Source organism: Mauremys reevesii, linkage group 3 (assembly GCF_016161935.1).
Source record: "Mauremys reevesii isolate NIE-2019 linkage group 3, ASM1616193v1, whole genome shotgun sequence".
NCBI lineage: Eukaryota > Metazoa > Chordata > Testudines > Geoemydidae > Mauremys > Mauremys reevesii.
In genome coordinates, this window is record NC_052625.1 from 111543807 (window position 1) to 111566451 (window position 22645).

General features: G+C 44.1%; 1 protein-coding gene across 3 annotated transcripts in view; it reads right to left on the bottom strand.

Annotated features, from left to right (window-relative positions):
- Positions 1-22645, bottom strand: part of ENPP3 (ectonucleotide pyrophosphatase/phosphodiesterase 3) — an 89372-nt gene that overhangs the window by 59599 nt on the left and 7128 nt on the right. For 2 of the 3 annotated variants that reach the window (XM_039531874.1, XM_039531873.1), the window contains exons 1-2: positions 21028-21683; positions 1624-1702 (exon numbers count right to left, since the gene is read on the bottom strand). In XM_039531874.1, the coding sequence (XP_039387808.1) occupies positions 1624-1702; positions 21028-21144 (196 nt within the window). In that variant the 5' untranslated portion in view covers positions 21145-21683. Of the gene's footprint in view, positions 1-1623; positions 1703-21027; positions 21684-22645 lie in introns of those variants that run through there. The other variant, XM_039531875.1, reaches the window with a different exon arrangement.

Consider the following 22645-nt stretch of genomic DNA (forward strand, 5'->3'; position numbering starts at 1 on the left):
GGCTTTCAATCTGAAAACAGATGTTTTAATGCATTTCCATTTTGCAAAAGCATTCAGAAAGTTTTGATTTTCTTCCAGTGCAGAATTAAAACAAATTTTGAAACCTCAAGAATTGCCATGAAATAGAATTGTTGTCCTCCAGACTGCGCTACATTGCATTCTAACTAGACTAGTTCTCATTATTAATTAGAGCTGATAAAAAATCAGAATTTCCATCATATGGGAAATTCAGATATTTCAGTATGTTTTTGTATTGAATCAGGATGAAATGCTAAATAGCAAATTTTCTCATGGAATGGAAAGTTCAGACAAATGTCAGTTGGGAGCTGCTATATACTTAGCTGGCCTATCACCCTCAGCTCTTAACCGAGACTCTCTCTTATAATGCAGCATGATCATGTGACTCACATACTGCACAGTATCATCAGCTAGAGGGGAGAGTGTGGTCCATTGTGGGACCTTTGGTCTAGCCAGGGAGCCTGGCAACTGGAGGCCTAGGCGCCGACTCCAGGGGTGCTCTGGAGCACCCATGGGGGAAAATTGGTGGGTGCTCTGCACCCACTGGCAACACCCCACCCCAGCTCACCTCCGCCTCTGCCCCGCCTCCTCCCCTGAGCGCACTATGCGCCTTTTTTTCCCCCTAACTACCAGCGCTTCCTGCCACAAAATAGCTGTTTCGCAGCAGCAAGCACTGGGAGGGAGGGGGGAGGAGGGGAAACGTGGTGCGCTTGGGGAAGAGGCGGGGCCAGGGCCTGGATTTGTGGAAGGGGTTCAATAGGGGCAGGAAGGGGGCAAAGTTGGGGCGGGGACTTTGGGGAAGGGGTTGGAATGGGGATGGGGCAGGGGTAGAGTTGAGGCGGGGCCAGGAGCAGGGGGGCACGAGCACCCACCGGTGCCGGGAAAGGTTGGCGCCTATGACTGGAGGATAGCAGGGGCATGAGGCATCCGAACTACATCTCCTGTGAAGCACTGCAGTTGTTCACGTGAATACAGATTAATGTCAAACTGACAAAAAATGAAGTGTTTCAATTTGGTTCAACTTATTGAATTATTTCTATTTGAGATTGCCCAGCCTGAAACAAAATATTTTGTTTTGACTTTCCTAACAAAAATTTTTTAAAAATAAAACAAAATCAAAATTTACCCACAATTTTGCAGAATTTGCATTTTGGCAAAAAATTCCCAACCAGTTCTAATATTAAGCACTTCAAAGGTGTCAAATATACTTAATAAGTGGGGCACGAAAAGCATCCAGTGCTATTATGTATGAAGTATGTCACTTTGCAGTAATAATTTGCAATTCTCTAGAACCTTCTATCTCAACTTATTTTACAAACATTATTTAATTAACCCTCCCCATCCTTATGAGGCAAGTATTATCACCCCCATTTTACAGATGGGGAACTGAGGCACAGCCATTAAGGCCACATTTTTAAAGCTGTCCACCAATTTTGGGGGGGCCTCCTTTTTATGTTGCCCACCCTGAGAAATCTAGGACCTAATTTTCACGAGTGTTGAGCAGCCACGGTTTATTTTTCGTGAAATTACAGGTCATCCTCTGTTTAAATGCTTTGCTGGATGGAAGCATAAATTAATATTGTACTGAAAATATTGTAAACGTACCTTGTACTTGGTCTTCATGTTTTAGTCCTAGTCCCAAGCCTAGTCCAAGTGATATAACCACCAAAGAGACTAAAAGAACCTGTCACAAAAAAAGTCATATACTGTGAGGTATTTCATTTGCAGGTGACACAAAAATTGGAGGAGTGGTAAATAATGAAGAGGACAGGTCACTGATTCAGAGCGATCTGGATCGCTTGGTAAACTGGGCACAAGCAAACAATATGCATTTTAATATGGCAAAATGTAAGTGTTATAGCCCATAGAGCTAGCTTAGCTTTTTATTTTACTCAACAGTGACACAAGGAACCTACAGGCCTGTATCCTGTGTAAGGTATTGGCTTAAGTAAGTAGGAACAAAGAACGTACTTACAGAATGGGGAACTTTATGCTGGGAAGCAGTGACTCTGAAAAGATTAGGGGGTGTGGTGGATAATCAGCTGGACATGACCTCCCGGTGCAATGCTGTGGCCAAAGGAGCTAATGCAATCTTGGGTTCCATAAACAGGAAACTCTCAAGTAGGCATAGAGAGGTTACTATACTTCTGTATTTGGTGCTGTGGGCCCGGTATTGGAATATTGTGTCCAGTTCTGGTGCCCACAATTCAAGAAGGATGTGGTGAGGGATTGGGGGTCTCACAGCCAGTCCCACAGCTCCCCAGGCAGTGCTCAAACCATGGCTACCACCTGGAACCTGTGGAGAGAGGGGCTGGTGGAGCTTTAGCTCATTGAGAGCTTCACTCACAAAACTCCTGACTGGGGGAGATGTCCAGCCCCACTGATTGCCTCAAACACACTACTTAAGCCAAAATGAAGCACAGGAAGGTGTCTGAGTAGCTATGTGAATTTTTGGCTGGCTGCTATTGTGGACCCTACCTACTCTCCTGATTTCTGAGCCCTGCCTTCCAGCCAGTTCCTGCATCCCACCTCTTCCAACCCTCCTTTTCTCAGATCCCTGTCTGCTCCCAGTTCCTGCTTTCCCACCTCACTCCAGGACCTTGCTCCTACACCCTACCCCTGACTCAGACTCCAGCTCTGATCTTTGTCTTGACACATGATTCTGTATCCAGCTCTGCCCCCAGCACTGGTTCCTGGCTTCCAACTCTAACCATTAGGCATGACCGCCCACACCCTGGTACTTATACAATAAAATATAATAAACTGGAGAGGGTTCAGAGAAGAGCCACATGAATGATTAAAGGATTAGAAAACATGCCTTATAGTGATAGATTCAAAGAGCTCAATCTATTTGAAAAGTCATGGAAGATGGGAGAGATTCCATAAGACTGGAAAATGGCACTATATTTGCTGATCTATAAAAAGGGAAATAAGGACAACTCGGGGAATTACAGACCTGTCAGCTTAACTTCTATACCTGGAAAGATAACGGAGCCAATTAAGCAATCAATTTGCAAAGATCTTAGAAGATAATAATGTAATAAGTAACAGTCAGCATGGATTTGTCAAGAACAAATCATGTCAAACCAACCTGTTAGCTTTCTTTGACCAGGGTAATAAGCCTTGTGGATAGGGGGGAAGCGGTAGATGTGGTATATCCTGACTTTAGTAAAGCTTTTGATACTGTCTTGCATGACCTTCTCATAAACAAACTAGGGAAATGCAACCTAGATGGAGCTACTATAAGATAGATGCAAAACTGGTTGGAAAACCATTCCCAGAGAGTAGTTATCAATGGTTCACAGTCATGCTGGGAGGGCATAACGAGTTGGGTCCCACAGGAATCGGTTCTGTTCAATATCTTCATCAATGATTTAGATAATGGCATACAGAGTACACTCATAAAGTTGGAGGACAATACCAAGCTGGGAGGGGGTTGCAAGTGCTTTGGAGGATAGGATTAAAATTCAAAATGATCTGGACAAACTGGATAAATGATCTGAAATAAATAGATGAAATTCAATAAGGACAAATGGGAAATACTCCATTTAGGAAAGAACACTCAGTTACACACATACTAAATGGGAAATGACTGCCTAGGGAACAGTACCGCGGAAAGGGATCTGGGGGTCAGAGTGGACCACAAGCTAAATATGAGTCAACCATGTAACACTGTTGCAAAAAAAGTGAACATCATTCTGGGATGCATTAGCAGGAGTGTTGTAAGCAAGATACGAGAAGTAACTCTTCTGCTTTACTGCACACTGATTAGGCCTCAACTGGAGTATTGTGTCCAGTTCTGGGTGCCACGTTTCAGGAAAGATGTGGACAAACTGGAGAAAGTCCAGAGAAGAGCAACAAAAATGATTACAGGTCTAGAAAACATGACCTATAAGGGAAGATTGAAAAAATCGGGTTTGTTTAGTCTGGGAAAGAGAAGACTGAGAGGGGCCATAACAGTTTTCAAGTACGTAAAAGGTTGTTACTAGGAGGAGGGAGAAGAATTGTTCTTCTTAACCTCTGAGGATAGGACAAGAAGCAATGGTCTTAAATTGCAGCAAGAGAGGTTTAGGTTGGACATTAGAAAAAATTCCTAACTGTCAGGGTGGTTAAGCACTGGAATAAATTGCCTAGGGAGGTTGTGGAATTTCTGTCATTGGAGATTTTTAAGAGCAGGTTAGGAATGGTCTAGATAATAATTGGTCCTGCCTTGAGTGCAGGGGACCAGACTAGATGACCTCCTATGATTTAGCTTAACAAAAAGAAGGGTAAAGGGTGATTTGATTACAGTCTATAAATACCTACATGGGACACAAATATTTAATAATGGGCTTCAATCTAGTAGAAAAAGGTATAACCGGCTCTGATGGCTGGAAGTTAAAACTAGAGAAATTCATACAGGAAATTAAGAGTACATTTTTAACAGTGGCAGCAATTAACCATTGAATCAAATTATCAAGGGTAATGGTGGATTTTCCATCACTGACATGTTTTAAAGCACGACTGTATGTTTTTCTAATAGATATGCTCCAGGAATTATTTTGAGGCAGTTCTATGGCCTGGGTTATACAGACTAGATGATCACAATGATCCCTTCTGGCCTCGGAATCTTTGAACTTTATCACATATGCTGTCCATCAGTAGTATGTATGAATGCTAACAAATGAAAAAATTGGGGGGATCCTGAGCTGAGAGGTGTGAGAGACAGTCTGTAGTTATAGGCATAAAAGTAAAATTTGTGACGTGCTGCTTATATTTTAGCAAGAAGCTGCCACAAAAATGGCTCCCTTTGAACCAGTGAGTAATCCTATGTGGTAAACAAGGATGTATTTGCTTGCAGAGGAGAGAGGGACTGGTGAATCTATTGCTTTCCCTTAAAACAAAAAAGCTTCCTCATAACCAAGGAGGGAGGCAGCACTTGATAAAATACTTATGTTAAGCACATTGTCCTTGAAGTGATTACACTTTGATCTGAAGAAGTACAGCATATATTGATAATGTAGCATGCCATTCACCTTGCGTAATTTGAAAAAGTTGTACTTTAATCATGTCTCTTAGCATAGGTAAAAGATTTTAAACCATGATCAAATTAAAAAAATCACTATCTTCCTCAATACCAAAATACTATTCTCTCAGCCATCATCTCTAGAACCCAAGTTCTCCCCTCCCTTCCTTGAAATAGCTGGGGGGAAAAGATACACCTCAAAGCTTTCCCAGTGGGTCATCAACACAAGGCTCAGGGGAACCAAGGATGGAAATAAACTCCAGAGTCTAGGAGACCTCACTTAGAATGCCCTGCCACCAATCCCCTAATAAAACCAAGGGACTAACAGCTCAAACTAATTGCAATTATAGAAAAAAAAATAAAGAAACAGTCTGAAAAGTAGACAGGAGTAGGGACAAAACCTCTTAAAGATTTCTAGATGATTATTAATTATTATTATTTGTATTATCATAGTGCCTAAGAGCCCCAGTCATAGACCAAGACCCCTTTGTGCTAAGCATTGTACAAACATGTAAGTTTCAACTGGCAACCATTTGATAACGAGTACTTATAATGAAACAGAGATGTTCTCTACATGCCCCATATGGAAAATCCCAATTAATAAGCAGGCAACTACTTTCTCTCCCAGAAGCAATTTCCTGATGTAGCCCTACACAGAGCATACTGTAGTAATCCATTCCCCAGATCACCGAATGCATGGATAACCCTGGTGAGGTCTGCTCTGCAACCCCAAGAAAAGGCCACCAGAAACTTCTTGCCAAGTACATAGGATGGAAAGCACTCTTGGCAACTTCTGCTACCAGAATACCCAGCAGCTGCTCTGGCTCTAACAAGATCTCTAGGTTGTTAGTCTGTGGGATGTGGCCACCAGGGTCTGTAGAGCATGGTTCTGGTTGGCCTCCATGGCCTCCCCTCCCCTCCCTCCTCCCAGCGCCCCGCAACGCGCCCTTTGCCTTCGGGGTGCTGTCACCGTTTGCTCCACAGCACAGGCAGACGTCACAGCACAGCCTCAGCCTCATACCCTCACTCCTCCCTTGCGCAGAACCAGCACCTTTTTGCGACCCGGCTGCACTGGGAGTGCGCGCGCCCATCGGATGACAACATGCGACGCGAACGGATGACTCTCGAGCGATGGACACGATTTGGACAGCGGCTTTGTGTTCGCCGAACCGTGATGGATGAACGGGCTGGAGTGCGAGACAAATCGGATTCCAGAACGGGACACTGAGCGCTGACATGGGACCGAAATTGTGTTGCAAGATGTGTGGATTCAGTTGCAGGGCATCTTCTGTGCGCATGGACTGGGGGGACCGCATTGTGTTGCATGTGACCTGGTGGCCCCGGCACTGCCTGCAACTTGCCGCAGCCAGTAGCAGTCTCACAGTAGAGAGCAGCCTCTTGCCCCTGCCTGAAGAGCCAGCTGGCAAAGCTTGCAAGACCAACTTGGTTGGGAAAATGGCCAATCAATTTGGGAATGGCAGCCCTCCAAGTAGCTGCGATGGCATAGCCAAAGCAATCACTAAGCTAAGCTGAGGCACAGACGCTGAATATAGGATAGGGATGCAGCAAGGAAACTGGATGGCCTGCTTGTGATCTGCGATAGGGGCAACTAGATGGAAGATGGATTGAGCACCAGCACCGGGCACACTTGGCACTGAAGTATAGTAAACCGGCTGCTGTTTTTCAATGGTGCTGCAAGGGACAGGGACGCTGCCCGGAACGATCACCACAGGGTTTCAGGGCAGGCCCAGGTATTCAGGTATTGTACTCTGAATTGTGCCACTGTACGAGCGCAAGGGGAGCCGTTTCACAAACAGAAAATAACAGTTGGGGAGGTTGAATGTTGAAATGCCTGTCTGGACCCAGCCTACCACCCTTGATGCCACTACCATGGATCAAGAACACAGGCAGCCTGGACATGGAGGAAATGCCTGTCGTTATCAAGCTGGACCAGCCTTGCGTGGTGGTGGTGGGTGGAATGAAGCGAGAACAGGGCAGCTTCGCTGTGCGCACACTGAGTTCAACTCAGACCAGCAGCCAGACCTCAGCCCTATGTTATTCGCTGGCTGTATATTCTCCACAATGTTAGAACAAAGAGGGAGACCTTTATAAGGGGGAATGCCAGCTGATCAATGTGATTGCTGATTAAATCATCTGCAGAGACAGACACCAGGGTAGGGGGAGAAGAGGGAGGCGAGCAGGACCTCAAGCAAACTGAAAACCAGCGAAGCACCAGCCCAGGAGATTGGTGGTGACCTGCTGTTGTTTGATGAAAGCGTTGATTGAATCACCACAGTCCCTGTACTGTACTCCCCCTCCCAGTGGTTGCTGTGTTTTATGCCCTGCAGTCACTCTTCTTTTAAAAGTAAAAATTTTTTTTCAGTATAAAATAAGGAGAACAGAGAAATAAGGGTAAGGGAGGAGGGGAGGAAAGGGGAGGGGATGGAAGGCCATTAAAAAAAAAAAATTCAGAGGCTTGGTGGAGAAGGAGGTGGGAGGAGGGGGGAGTGAGTGGGTGCATGCTTGATCCCCTCCTGAGTCTTAGGCTGGGTGTGAGGGGAGGTGAAGGTGGTGAGAGGAGGGTGTGGGCGGGTCTGTGGCTAGGAGCCTGCTGTGATCTGGGGGGTGGGTTGGGCACAGTGGGCGCAGCGGCAGATAGTCAGCCTCTGCCCGAGTTCCCTCGTCCCCTCCTGCCGCCACCGCTGATTGTCACTGCCACCTTCCTGTTTTCCTGCCCGCTTCCTCCATCCCCCTGATCCCTCACGTTTCTCCCTCCCATTCCTGCTGTCCTCATCTCTCTTCCTCTGTCCTCCCTCCCTCACCTTCGTTCATCCCCCCTGTCCTCCGTTCACTTTTCTCTTTCCATCCATAATATCTTCCATCATCTCTCATCATCTTTCTTTTTTTCTTCACTTCCATCTGCCTATATGCTATCTCATTGGGAAGGAGGAGGGATCTTTCCTCCGCATTTGCTTGGGCATGAAGGATTTAGAAAGATACAAACAGCTCCACAATGGTTATGTTATAACAAATAATCTTCAAGACACACTTTATATTACACTCTTTTTACTACACAACTATTATTTCATTTCCAATACTGACTGCTTGCATCTCAGTTACAGACAGACAGACACTGGTGACAGCATCAGATTCATTCAGCTTGCACACAAGTCCAGGTCTCAGGATTCAGGATGTCCCTTGCCCCCAGCCAACGCATGGCTAATACCACGCTAGCCCCCTGCTAATCAACCCCCCTCTGCCCTCCCCTGCTCTTTGATCCGGTAGCAGGAAGACTCCCCTGCCCGGTGACCAAAAAAGGAAGATCGCCATCCCCCGACTCCCTCCCTCCCTTGCGATTTTTCCTTTTTTTTTTCCCACGAACCCTGCCGGAAAATGGTTTTAGAAAAATAGCTGCCCACCCTTACTGCTTTTTTCCAGTTTTAACTATTATCACCTACTTCACTTTAGATAAAGGATAAGAAAAAGAAGCGGATGCTTCTTGAATACTCCCATCCGCCACGCCCCACACGCTGCTTTGAATACCAGCAACTAATGATACTGCTGATTATGACATGCATGGCACATGAAAGTGTCTGACCATGGTGGGCGGAACAAACATGATAAATTGCTGCAAACCTTCCCAAGTACTTTGGGGAGCAGGCAGCTTCATCCTTCCTTCAGATGTAGAGGGAGGGCTCAAGGAGATGACATGTTAACAAACTAACTAATTTAACTATTCCTCTCAATCCCGGACATGTTAACAAAAATCAATCATTAAAAATCAAAAATGCAAAAAAAAAATTTGTCATTAAAAAAAATAAAAAACACACAAAGCCAGAAAAACCAGAGCTCTGTCTCTCTTGCATGCTTTGCTTGGCTGGGAGCAGGAGCATTTCTGTGGGGGCAGTAAAAAAAGCTCCTGGCTGGGGGGGTCAGTGCTGTGTTGCTTGCTGCTGCTGAGGTCTTCTCTTCTTCTTCCCTCTTCTTCTTCTGCTTAATCCTCTTCTCTGGCACATCAGACCTCCACACCCCCACCCCAAATCCACGGTCAGGGGTACTTGTCTTTGTCCCAGCCCCTAAAATTGCAGCTCATCATCTCATCAAAGCGGAGCATTTTTGTTTTCGACCCTTTTTTCCTTTTTTTTTTTCTTTTGGTTTTGGTAGGCTTGTCTCTTTTCTTTGGTTTTCTCTGCACTACTGCACTGCTCTCCTGCCTCTGCTTCAGCTTAGCCTTATAAATTCTAGCTTTCTTTTTTTTTTTTCTTTTTTTTCTGTTTTTTCTGAATCTCTAGTTCTCTCTCCCATATCTTCCCTCAGATCCAGTACCTCGCGTCCATGACCGGCCCGGTCCATGCTGGGGCTCTTTTCTCATTCTCATTCTCTGAGACTGGCTTGCTGATGAGCTGTGTGATGTGTGATGATGAGCTGTGATGGCTGTCAAGCAGGAAATGAATTTCAAAATTTTTTTTCTTGCTTTTCCTGTCTACCTGGCTCCTGGCATGAGAAGAGAGAGAGAATGCTGTCCAGTGGTGGTGCACTGTGATATAGTAGCTCTCGAGCCCAATCCGCCGCCACACACACTAACCCTATTATCAATATGTTATACCGATGTTAGCTCTCTCTCTCTCGGGGCAGGAGTACAGAAACGATTTAATTAAAGATAAAAATCGATATAAGGTGTCTCCTAGTGTGTGGTTGGTTGGTTAAAAATCGGTTTACGCTCAAAACCGATTTTTTAACGCCTAGTGTAGACCAGGCCTGTGTAACAAATGGTAGGTATGCTCAGGATGCCAATACAATTTCCACCATTTCCTCAGTTATCATCCCCATCATCTTATATGGGTGCATCCTCAGTCAGCAAGTTCTTATCCTTATACCAGTGTCTGTTAGACAGGAGGCAAGCTACATCGGCCAGGTCAGAGGAGATGGATCTATCATGCTGAGTGGAGGAGTGGATTTAAGAACAAGGGCTGAGAGGGCAAACTAGGGAGGCCCAATCGTAGGCATCAGCATGTGATTTAGGGGCTAGAGAGGCCTGTGGGTGTATGGTAAGCAAGAGGAGCAGACTTGGGGCAGCTAAAGATACATGCTGGTTGACAGCCACAAGTGAGAAGTTACAGCTCACTTCCCTCAGCCTAATCTGCAATCAGGACACACAGTCTCCTTACCCACCTGAAGAAGGGCCATAATGCAGACCTGTGAAGTCTCCCATTTTCTCCAGGAGACTATTTCAGGTCTTCTTCTCAGGCTCCTGAGCTGGAAGCTTCATCTCTCAAAGTAACAAGGAGACTCAACAGGAAATTGTGGTTAGAGCATCTCACTTTACACCCTTCCCCCAGTAATAGACTGCAGCAATTTAGCTGAGAATGACCATAGAGACTAGGAGCCAGATGAAGAAACTAAGGAGGATGTTCATACCTGATATGACACAAACAAATGAGCCCTCTCTGGCTTCTGTTCCTCCCCCTCCCAGCTGTGGCCCTTTCCCCACCTGCATCTGCCCTAACATCCCACAGCAGGGTTCATCTAGGAGGCTCCTTTCCAGCCTCAACTGCTACCAAGCTCCATGTAATCAGGTTCAAAGGGGTAGCTGCTGAGCCTCTCCCTCCACTCTCCAGCTCCATGCTCCTGCTTTTGCAAGCTCGCCTGAGCTAATGGTAGCAGTTCCTTCTTTCTCTGCCTTCCCTTTGTGGAAGCCAGTAAATAATTAACAAGGTTGTGAAGAGATCTTAATGAATGTTAGTTAGCATGAGTTAGGTTAACTGTGACCCTGGTGACGTGAGGAAGCAAGATAATGTAAGACAGAGTGAATTGTGTGAAAGTTATTACGACCTTGCAATATGCAGTCTTGTTTTTCTAGTGAGATAGCAGAAAAGCTTATGTATAAACAAAATGTATTTGTTGCTTTTTACTGTCTGTATTATTGCTAGAAATTGTCTGAAACAACGGTATAAAGGCTTGATGTAATTGTTTACCAGTTGAGAGACCTGTCCAGGACCCTGTGTCCTATGGCACTCTCTCCCTCCATTGTAATTACTGGAGAAATAATAAAGTATTTAATTTTGCTGCACCCAAACAAAAAGCGAGAACAAGTTTTTCTTCGACACCTTGTTTCAAGATGCTGGGGACCACTGCTGGGTTAAGGGAAGTAGGTGCTTCTCTAGCACCCCCGGAGGAAAAATGTCCAAAGGAGGGATTGAAGAAAGAAGGGTGGAAAGAGAGAAGTGGGTGGAAAATAATTTCCCAAAGGGGAATTTAAAGCCTTCATCAGAGGCTTCATCATCTCTTATGCCACACAGGAGTAATCAAACACCTTAAATTGCAAAAGAGTTGTGCCTGTGGATACAACAGCTGGCAAAGCATGACTGAGGTTATGGAATGAAAGACTATGAGCAGTCGGATGCACTAAAATAGATCTGGAACCCCAGGAGGACCTTCCCGGAAGGGCCGACACAGACTGGTCAATGTGGTGATGCCTGAACCACCTGCGCAAGCAAATCGGTAGATCAAAGACTAATATGATCAAGTGGGCAGGGCCGGCCTCAGGCACCAGCTCAGCAAGCAGGTGCTTGGGGCGGCCAAGGGGAAGGGGCAGAACGTCGGGCTCTTCGGCAGCAATTCGGCAGCAGGTCCCTCGGTCCCTCTCGGAGGGAAGGACCTGCCACTGAATTGCCACTGAAGAAGAAAGTGGTGCGGTGGAGCTGCCGTTGATCGTGATTGCGGCTTTTTTTTTTTCCCGCCGCTTGATATGGGCAGCAAAAACCCTGGAGCCGGCCCTGCAAATGGGGCGACTCTAATGACATGAATATATGAGTGCAGTGAAGTGCAGACCATGGAGCACCTGCTGGTTTGCTGACTCTTTGTGGAGACCTATAGGAAGGAGGACCTTGCTGCAGCAACAGAAAAGACCATCACTTGTACACAGTTCTGGAAAATCATCTAGTTTGTGACAAGAATAAAAAGCTGCCACCTTTAAAAAGAAATGGAGAAAACAAAGAATTGATATCCATCTGAATGAAATTAAGGCCTTGGATGTAGATTATGCTTCTGCCCCCTCCCCAGAGAAGCTCAGAACCCTCATCAATCTAAGCTACAAAATCAACAAACTTTTGTCCCAAAAGGTTGAATTTGCTTTATTCTGTTTAAAGCAAAACTACTGGAAATCTGGCAAAAGAGCTGGCAAGCTGTTTGCATATAGACTTAAGCAAAAGGCTAACAGAAATAAGATTGCTGCTATTCACGATAGTAGCAATAAATTATCTACAACACAGTTAGATATTAATAAACAATGTCAACAGTTTTATACTAAACTATATTTAGCTGAAGAGGGAATCTGTAAAGATTGACTAGATCACTTTTATAGTGGATTGTCTCTGCCATAGATCTCTGACTCTCAGAAGAAACTTTTAGATGCCCCTCTAGAAATTGTGGCTATAAAAGAAATTAAGGTCGGAATGACTCCTGACAGGTTCCCAACTGAATTTTACAAAAAGTTCTGTGAAACTTTAACACTTAGATTATTGAATATGTTCAATGAGGCCAAGAATGAGCAAACTCTCCCACCTACTCTAAGAGAAGCTATAATTTCAGTTATTCCTAAACCTGGGAAAGACTTTGGACTAAGTAGTAATTACAGGCCAATTTCTTTAAACAATTGTGGCACTAAGATTTTCATTAAAGCTCTTGATATGCAACTGGACAAAGTCCTCTCACACTTTATACAGATAAATCAGGTAGGCTTCCTTCATAATAGACATAGCTCAGATAATTGGCATCAACTGATTGATATTATCAGTATTCTGAGAGATTCTAAAGAACCCTTAGCTGTCATTTCTTTCGCTGCCGAAAAGGCCTTTGACCACATAGCCTGGGACTATCTTTTTCATGTGTTAGCAAAATTTAGTTTTGATAAACATGTATAGCTTGGATTAAGCTTTTATGCTCTATCACAGTTTTCAGGGTAGTTACCAAAGGTACTATTTCTGCCCCATTTCCATTATAGAGAGGTAAACAGCAGGGCTGCCCCCTTTCTCCTCCTCTGATCAATTTAACTTTAGAACCCATATCCATTGCCACCCAAGCAATTCAACACATTCATGGCATCAAGGTAGTCAAACAGATGCTCTATGCAGATGATGCTCTTGTAGATGTATCTCAGCTCAAGGTTACCGTTCCTAATCTTCAAACCACTATTAATACATTTGTACTCCTCTCAGGATAGAAAATTAATTGAGGTAAATCAGAAATCTCAGTCATTAACAAATATGCCCACAAAGGCCTTTTCTCAAATTGGGATTTCCAATGGCAATCGTCTTATATGAAATATTTAGGAATACTGATTCCCAGTAATATTCAGGACATCCCTAACATACATATAGAACCAATTATTGCGCAAGTGGCTAACAATTTGGGGAGATGGAGTTCATTAACCCTCCATTTGTGGGGTAAAATTAATATACTGATGATGAATGTCCTTCCTAGAATTTTGTATGTCCTGAGAGGTCTCCCTATTTCTATTCCTCAAACTTACTTTAAGAAATTCAATAATATTTTCAGAACCTTACTTTATGGCACAGATAAGAAACCTACACTGGCTCTGAACAAATTACAGCTTCCCCTTTCTCTGTGAGGATTTTGTCTTCTCAGCTTGGAAAATTATCTTATCTCCCTTTATTGAGCCAGGCATCTTTGTGGTTATTAAATATGACCACACAGACTCCACTTTTGGTTCATATTGAATGAGAACTGGTATATCTTCTCCCCCTTTCAGGCATAGTAGGGGCAAATTATTATAGATTTGATAGCTCCAGAGCTCCCACAATAATGGCTGTGAGGCAAGCTTGGTAAAACATGGCTGGAAAATTCTGCTTGCATCCATTCTTCCATGTAGAGGCAGTCCTATGAACCAATCCTATCATTAAAATGTGTGGCAAAACCTTGATGTGGAGGGATTGGGTGGACAGAGGAATTATGACTGTGTCACAGCTAATTGACAACGATAAATTAAACCATTTCTAGATCTTCAGCAACAATTTGGCTTGACCTGCTGTCAGGGTTCCCTCCCTACTCTGAACTCTGGGGCACAGATGTGGGGACATGCATGAAAGACCCCCAAGTTAATATTTCACCAGCTTAGGTTTAAAACTTCCCCAAGGCACAAATTCTTCCTTGCCCTTGGATGGTATGCTGCCACCACCAAGTGAGTTAGACAAAGATTCAAGAAAAGGACCAGTTGGAGTTCCTGTTTCCCTAAAATATTCCCCAAGCCCCTTTACTCCTTTTCCTGGGGAGGCTTGAGAATAATATACAAACTGAATAGGTAACCAAGGTGAGCACAGACCAGACCTAAAAACCCAATTAGATTATTAAAAAACAGAACTTTATTATAAAGAAAAAAGTAAAAGAAGCACCTCTGTAAAATCAGGATGGAAAGTAATTTTACAGGGTAATAAGATTCAAAACACAGAGGATTCCCCTCTAGGCAAAACTTTAAAGTTACAAAAAAACAGGAATAAACCTCCCTCTTAGAACAGGGACAATTCACAAGCTAAAACAAAAGATAATCTAATGCATTTCCTTCCTATTGCTTACAATTTGTAATCTTAGATGCTTAGGGTACGTCTATACTACCCGCCGGATCGGCGGATAGTGTTCGATGTATGGGGGATTGATTTATTGCGTCTCGTCTGGATGCAATAAATCGATCCGCTAATTGACGCCCGTACTCCACCTCAGCAGGAGGAGTAAGCGCAGTCAATGGGGGCACCACGGCAGTCGACTCGCCGCTGTGAGGACAGCCAGATAAGTCAAACTAATCTACTTCAACTTCAGCTACGCAAATAGCATAGCTGAAGTTGCATATCTTAGTTTGAACCCTCCCCCACAGTGTAGACCAGCCCTTAGTTCAGGTATGGCTTTGGGAGATGTATTTTCCCTGCCCTGATTCCTCGCTGACCCAGAGAGAACACAAAGAGAGACAAAACAACAAACTTTCCCCCACAGATCTGAAAGTATCTTCTCCCCTTATTGGTCCTTTTGGTCAAGTGCCAACCAGGTTATTTGAGCTTCTTAACACTTTACAGGTAAAGGAGGGATTTTATGCTACCCTTAGCTGTATGTTCATGACACCTGGAAATATCTCCAGTTAAAGCATTTATTTATAAATGTATTTGGACTGGATGTATCGGGAGCTCCATAACCTCCAGAACTTTTATTATTTTGGAGGAAACGTCTTGGAGTCATTTGGCCAGTGGGATACTTTGATGATTTTCTGGCCCAAAAAACTCTGCCAAAGATTGATAATTTGAGAGTTGCTTGGAATAGAGATTTGAATACACAACTACCTCCAACCCATTGAAATACAATTGTTCCTAATGTTAAAAAGCAACTACAGCCCTGAGACTATGACTTATTCACCAAAAGACACTTTTTCAAATATGCTGATCTCCACAAAGACTAATGGGCAGGGCCATCCCTAGCTATGCTGGGTCCCTACGCAACCCTGCCCCTATTGGCCTTCCCAGGGAGGTGGGGATGGCTTGGGGGACAGTGCCCCCCAGCACTCACCGGCAGCACGACTAGGACCAGGTCGCTGCATTTCCCGCTGCTGATGAGTGCAGGCACGGCCCTGCTGCAGACCTCAGGGAAGTGGGGGCAGGGCTGAGGCGGAGCAGAGGTGGGGTAGGGGCAGTGGTGAGCTTGAGCCGGTTCGCACCGGTTCGCGCGATCCGGTTGTTAAATTTAGCAGCCCTTTTAGAACCGGTTGTTCCAGGACAACCAGTTCTATTAGGGCTTTATTTAACAAAAGCTCCGGCCCAAGCTCACTTCCCCCTCCTCACCTGCTCTGCCCCCCTTCTCCTCCCCCTCCCCTGCTTCCCGCGAATCAGATGTTCGTGGGAAGCCTGAACAAGCAGCAGGCAGGCAGGTAAGGTGGGGTCCGGGGGGGGGAGGGGAGGTGCGGCTGGCTCAGCAGCTCCCGGTCCCAGAGTGCGGCTCCCTCCAGCCTGGTCCCAGCCCCCGCCGAGCGCCCCCAGCTTCGGCTCCACAGCTCCAGCCCGACCCCGCGGAGCCGGTGCTGGTCCCGGCCCCCGCGGCGCCGGTGCTGGTCCCGGCCCCCGTGGTTGCAGCTCCGGCCCAGCTCGGGACCCGCAGCTCCGGCCCGGCCCGGGGAGTCGGGCCCCGAAGCTCTGGCCCGGCCCGGCCCGGGGAGTCGGGCCCCGCGTCTCCGGCCCCGGTGCCGACCGAGCGGCTCCAGCGCAGCCCGGCCCGGCCCAGGGAGTCGGGCCCCGCGGTTCCAGCCGAGCGGTGCCTGCTCTGGTCCGGCCGGGCTCGGGGAGTTGGGCCCCGCGGCGCCTGTCGTGGTCCTGGCGGAGTGGACCCGGTCCCGGCTCCAGGCAGTGTGGTAAGGGGGCAGGGTGGGTTGTGGGGGGTTGGATAGGGGTCAGGGCGGTCAGAGGGCAGGGAACAGGGTGAATGAATGGGGGCAAGGGTCCCGGGGAGCAGTCAGGAAAGAGCAGGGTTGGATGAGGTGGTGGGGGCACTCAGGGACAGAGAGAAGGGGTGGTTGGATGGGGTTGGGGTCCTGGGGGGCCATCGAGAATGAGAGGAGGGGTTGGGTGGGGCGGCAAGGGGCAGTCAGGGGACAGGGAAGGGGGGGATGGGTCAGGGGTCCCGGGGGTGTGTGTCAAGGAACATGAGGGGTTGGATGGGGCATGACGCCCCCCCAGAGGGGGCAGGCACGACCCCCCCAGGGCGGGGAGGAGGGAACCGGTTGTTAATATTTTGGCAGCTCATCACTGGGTAGTGGTGGACCAGGGAGGGGGCTTTGGGGAAGAGGTGGAGTGGGGTGGGGCTGGGGCAGAGCAGAGGTGGGAAGTGGCGGTAGAGGTGCCTCAAATTTCCTGGTGGCCTACGCAGCTGCATACTTTGTGTATGGGTAGGGACAGCCCTGCTAATGGTAATGGGCCTCATAAATGCTGACCGCTGTTGGAAATAATGAGGAGTCCAGTGGCACCTTAAAGACTAACAGATTTATTTAGGCATAAGCTTTCCTGGATGAAAAACCACTTCTTCAGATGCTGTTGGAAATGTGGCTCCTTGGTACATGTCTACCTCGATATAACATTACCCTTGGGAGCCAAAAAATCTTGCTGCGTTATAGGTGAAACCGTGTTATATCGAACTTGCTTCGATCCACCAGAGTGTGCAGCCCCACCTGCCCGGAGCACTGCTTTACTGCATTATATCTGAGTTTGTGTTATATCGGGTCATGTTATATTGAGGTAGAGGTATACTACATTATTTCATATGTTGTGGGAGTGCCCTTGTATCAAGAATTTCTGATATGAAGTGGGTCAAAGGGTCAATCTGATATTGGATGCTAAATTACAGCTCTCCCCCTTAAGTTTTATTCTTAGATACATTCCTAATAGGTGGCCATTATCTGTTAACAAGGCAGCATGGTTCCAATAAGCAGCTTTGGTTACTAAAAAATTAATCTTGCAAAAATGGAAAAGTCAATCCCCACCAAATATTGATGCCTGGCTCAGTGATGTGACTGACCTTGCATCTAAGGAACAACTGGCATTCCACAGAAAGAGAATGCCCAAAAAATTCCAAGCAATTTGGGCTGAATTGTTAGAGGTCTATGATTAACAACTATGGAGATATGTATGTGTTGCTTCCCTTCCCCTCCCTTTATCCTAAACCTTCTTTATTTACTTTGTGTATTATGATGAATCTGGTATTTTTGGTATATTTGTTATATTTGGAAAAATGAATAAAAATTAAAAATACAATATATGCAACTGAGGTAATGCATATTCATCAACATAAAAATGTTTACATAAAAGATTTCTGAACATTCAGCCTTAAAATATACAAACTCTGTGGTCCCTCCAGCTCATAATGACACAATACACACAAGTCTCAGGGTGGTCTGGTAGGAATAAGAAGCCAAAGAAATATCTTTGGAGCAGCCATAACACTGAACAATAGCCCTTATTAATGTATCAGAACTATCCAAAAACATTGATGAATGAAGTATAGGTATGATTGAATTCTCCTGTACCAGGATTTTTTTTTAAATAGACAGTAATTTGAAGAGCATTGTAATCTTGTGGAATGATCAGAATTACTACATACTAGGGCTGTCAAACAATTAAGCATGATTAATCGTGAGATTAAAAAAATATTTGCGATTAATTGTCGTTTTAATCGCACTGTTAAACAATAATAGAATGCCATTTCTTTAAATATTTATGGATGTTTTCTAAATTTTCAAATAAATTGATTTAAATTACAACATGGATACAAAGTGTACAGTGCTCACTTTTTTATTACAAATATTTGCATTGAGAAAAAGATAAAAGAAATTTCAATTCACCCCATACAAGTACTGTAGTGCAATCTCTTTATCGTGAAAAGAACAGGAATACTTGTGGCACCTTAGAGACTAACCAATTTATTTGAGCATAAGCTTTCGTGGGCTACAGCTCACTTCATCGGATGCATGCAGTGAAAAATACAGTAGGAAGATTATATATATACATATATATATATATATATATATATATATACACACACACACACAGAGAGAGAACACGAAACAATGGGTGTTACCATACACACTATAAGGAGAGTGATCAATTAAGGTGAGCTATTATCAGCAGGAGAGAAAAAGAACTGTTTGTAGTGGTAATGAAAATGGCCCATTTCCAGCAATTGACAGGAAGATGTGAGGAACTGTAGGGAGGGAGGGAATGCATGGGGAAATAGTTTTATTTTGTGTATTGGCCCATCCACTCCCAGTCTTTATTCAAGCCTAATTTAATGGTGTCCAATTTGCAAATTAATTCCAATTCAGCAGTCTCTCGTTGGAGTCTGTTTTTGAAGTTTTTTTGTTGTAATATTGCGACTTTTAGGTCTGTAATCGAGTGGCCAGGGAGATTGAAGTGTTCTCCAACTGGTTTTTGAATGTTATAATTCTTGACGTCTGATTTGTATCCATTTATTCTTATACGTAGAGACTGTCCAGTTTGACCAATGTACAGGGCGGGCCTGAGTTCCCCCCAAACCTCCCAACTCCTGATCAGACACAGGAGGAATTGACGTGGACTGTGGCTTCTACCAGAGGAGAAGGTCTCTGGGCTGTTTCCCAACCCACATGGTGAATCTGTGAAGCGAGCAAATCCACCAATAAGCGCAGTACCCACCAAGGTAGAGGAGGAACTTTGTCACAGTGTATATGTATATAAATCTCTTCCTACTGTATTTTCCACTGCATGCATCCGATGAAGTGGGCTGTAGCCCATGAAAGCTTATGCTGAAATTAATTTGTTAGTCTCTAAGTACTCAAGTACTCCTGTTCTTTTTGCGAATACAGACTAACACGGCTGCAACTCTGAAATCTGAAATTTATTGTGAAAGTACAACTTAAAAATGTAGAATTTTTTTTATATAACTGCACTCAAAAATAAAATATAAAACTTTAGTGTCTACAAGTCCACTCAGTCCTACTTCTTGTTCAGCCAATCACTAAGATAAACAAGATTGTTTATATTTATGCGAGATAAAGCTGCCTGGTTCTTATTTACAATGTCATCTGACAATGAGAACAGGCATTTGCATGGCACTGTTATAGCCAGCATTGCAAAGTAAATTGGTATTCTATTATTGTTTAACAATGTGATGTAAACTTAATCACTTGAGTTAACTGTGATTAATTGACAGACCTACTAGATACTTAACTATACAATCTCACTCTACTACTCCAAGTCCCTCATGTATCTCATCTTTTCCAGTTAACCCTCCACTCCCAGTTAGTCTCCCTTGTAATCTTTTTATTTTGTTCACAGAACAGTCTAAAACACAGATTTATGTTCAAAAAGAAAATAAAAAGGCTTTGGGGGACCTTAGTTCTATTTGTCTTCTAGGTTTTTAATATTTTACTATCTCCTTTAATAAAGTGAATGGGAAATGTCAGTTTTCGATTGAGTTTATACAGTTCTCACAGATTACATGGTTAAATAGAGTTTGGTTTAGCCTATTTAAACTGGTTCTGTTTGTTAGAATGATTCTAAGTGGTGTTGAATTGCTCTCTGTGGCAGTACCTAATGCCATTCAGACTTTTCTGCATGGCTGTTTTCATTATTACTTAAGTTTCCAGTGTCATAGATTCCTTCCCGCCCACCTTTAGAAGTGAGTTTCTTGACTTTTTTGGTTACAGAGAAAAGCTTGAAAGAGTGCACTGAGCATACCACAAGGTTCCAAAAAAAAAGAGAAAACAAATAAGATCCCCAAATTTATATTTACAAGCCAATCTCATTAAGGAGAAGGGGGAATTGACCCCCTAATACCTTAATATTTTGGGTTGGCGATATTATCTGCATCTCTACTCTTTGTACTTTGGTGCAAGGGTATTATTCACCAGTTACTTGTCTGTGTTTTCTGATTTACAAATGAAATATCTGCACACACTCAGACCAAAAATAAAATAAAATAAAATAAAAATAACAGCTCCCTTAGACATGAAAGCAAGAAGCTACCTTTTCTCATTTTAAACAAATACATAACATATAAAGTGCTAAATACATTTTAATAGGCTCTTAGGCTAATACAACAAACATAATAATGTTGCAATAAAGGTGAGGCGGTGAATGCACAGGCTTATTTAGTTTGTGTTGCAGTTCATTGAAGCCTGAGGTTTTGTTTTTGCCATGTAAAAAAAGAACTTAGTGTACTTCAGTAAAGCATAAAGTGCAGATTTATAGTGATAACATAATAGCTCTGACATTGTTGAGGCTGCCTGACCAATACCGTAAAATTCATAGAGTCCTGCCAGAGAAGTTCATACATCTGTCCTGTAGAATTCCAATCCCAATAGGTATAGACTGGACAAGTTTATATAGTTAAATTTAACATGGTGAAACTTCTCGCTAACAAATATCAAGTTCATAATGCAATAACAACAACATTCAGAAAGAAACAGAACAGTCACTACTTACGCCACAGAGTATCTTATATTTCAGAAGTGTTTTTTTCTTAACAATTTCCTCTGTTTGTAAACCCATTAACTCCATCTGGCTGCTTTGATGTACATTTGTTTCTTTGTCAGAGAGCATTTTGCTGTGAGTAGTATCTTCTGATATTGCTATAGTCCTTTATCTCCTTTTTCAGCTCAGCTACAGCCAACATTTCATCTTGGCATGAACTGAACACCTGGCACTGTGGTTTCAGGATTTTAATGAGATCAGAGTCCCTGAGTCATAGGGCTGCAGTAAGTCACAATAACAGGGAGACACACTGAGCAGGGTCAAAGTGTGAGAAGCATGATCAAGATCACAGTTTTGGTTGTGGTCAGTACATGTAGGGTTTTTTGTGTTTGTCATTTAAGATAAGGAGAGTACTTGAAAAATCAGAGTTTAGGATTAATTTGTGAGCAAACAGTAAAGCAATCAAATAAAAAAAATAAGTGAAATTCAAATACTTGATTAAAAGCCTCTCTTCACTTCAGCATGCCATTCATTATCCTCAAAGTTACATAAAAAGTATTAAGCCCAAATCCACTGTCATATAAGTGGATTTTTGTCTTGGATTCTATACCATATCTTTTTCCATGCTTCCATTGTGTTTTGAAGTCCTTTCTCTTTCTTCTGTATCAATCCTGCCTTAAAATTCAATTTTTCCATGAAGCCTTCCAGTTAAAATTCATCAATAATGGAATAGATATTTTAGTTTAAAAAAAAACACACCAGTATTGCCCACTCTAACCCATTCCCAAACGATAAGCAAGACAACAAAAATAATTAAACTGACTTAAAAATCATGAGGCCAAGCCCTGGTGCTAGGGGCGCTGCAAGGCTGCAGTGAGGTAGCTCCTCACTTTCAACTACAGTATCCTTTCCATGCCCTCTGGCCCCAGCTCCGCTGATTCAGTGCTGGGGCATCCAGCCCTAAGGGGGCCAAGAATGGCATGGTGTAATCTTTCAGGGAGAAACCCCACCGGTGCATTTGAAAAAGAGAGCAGGTAGCCCCTAAAAGTAGTAAGGTGACCCCCAAGTCCCCTGTAATTCAAACACTGTTCTCTCCTCCCTCTTTCCTTCACCTTTTCTCTCCTACACCTTCCTCTGTGTCCCCTTCTGGGCCCTGTCATGCAGCTCCTCAAGCATCTGGTATCACTTCAGCATGCAGGGGCAAAGTGCAGTTTGGCCTGGACCCCTCCTCCTCCTTCTGCTTCTGGCTTCTAGCACTAAATTCCATAGCAACTCCGTTAATCCCTATGTCTGGTTAGCTGAACGTTTCAGATATCCCCTTGGCCTGTACAAAGAGGAGTGTACTGTAGTTCTCAGGGTGCAGAAGTTATCTTACTGGACTACTTGCAAGCATTTTAGGAGCAACACAAAACAGTAAAGCTCAAAAGATGGTCTATTATGATGGATACAGAATGATGCTGGTGCATGGTAAGGCAAGCACCATAGCAGCATCTGAGTCTGTGGTGCTCACATTTGTGAGCAGAGTATGAATCACCTAACAGCTATTAGAATATTTTTCTTTATAAAATACATATTCACTTTGTGACAGGTTCGGTCACAGAGACCCCCTTGGTACTGTCACCTGACATGC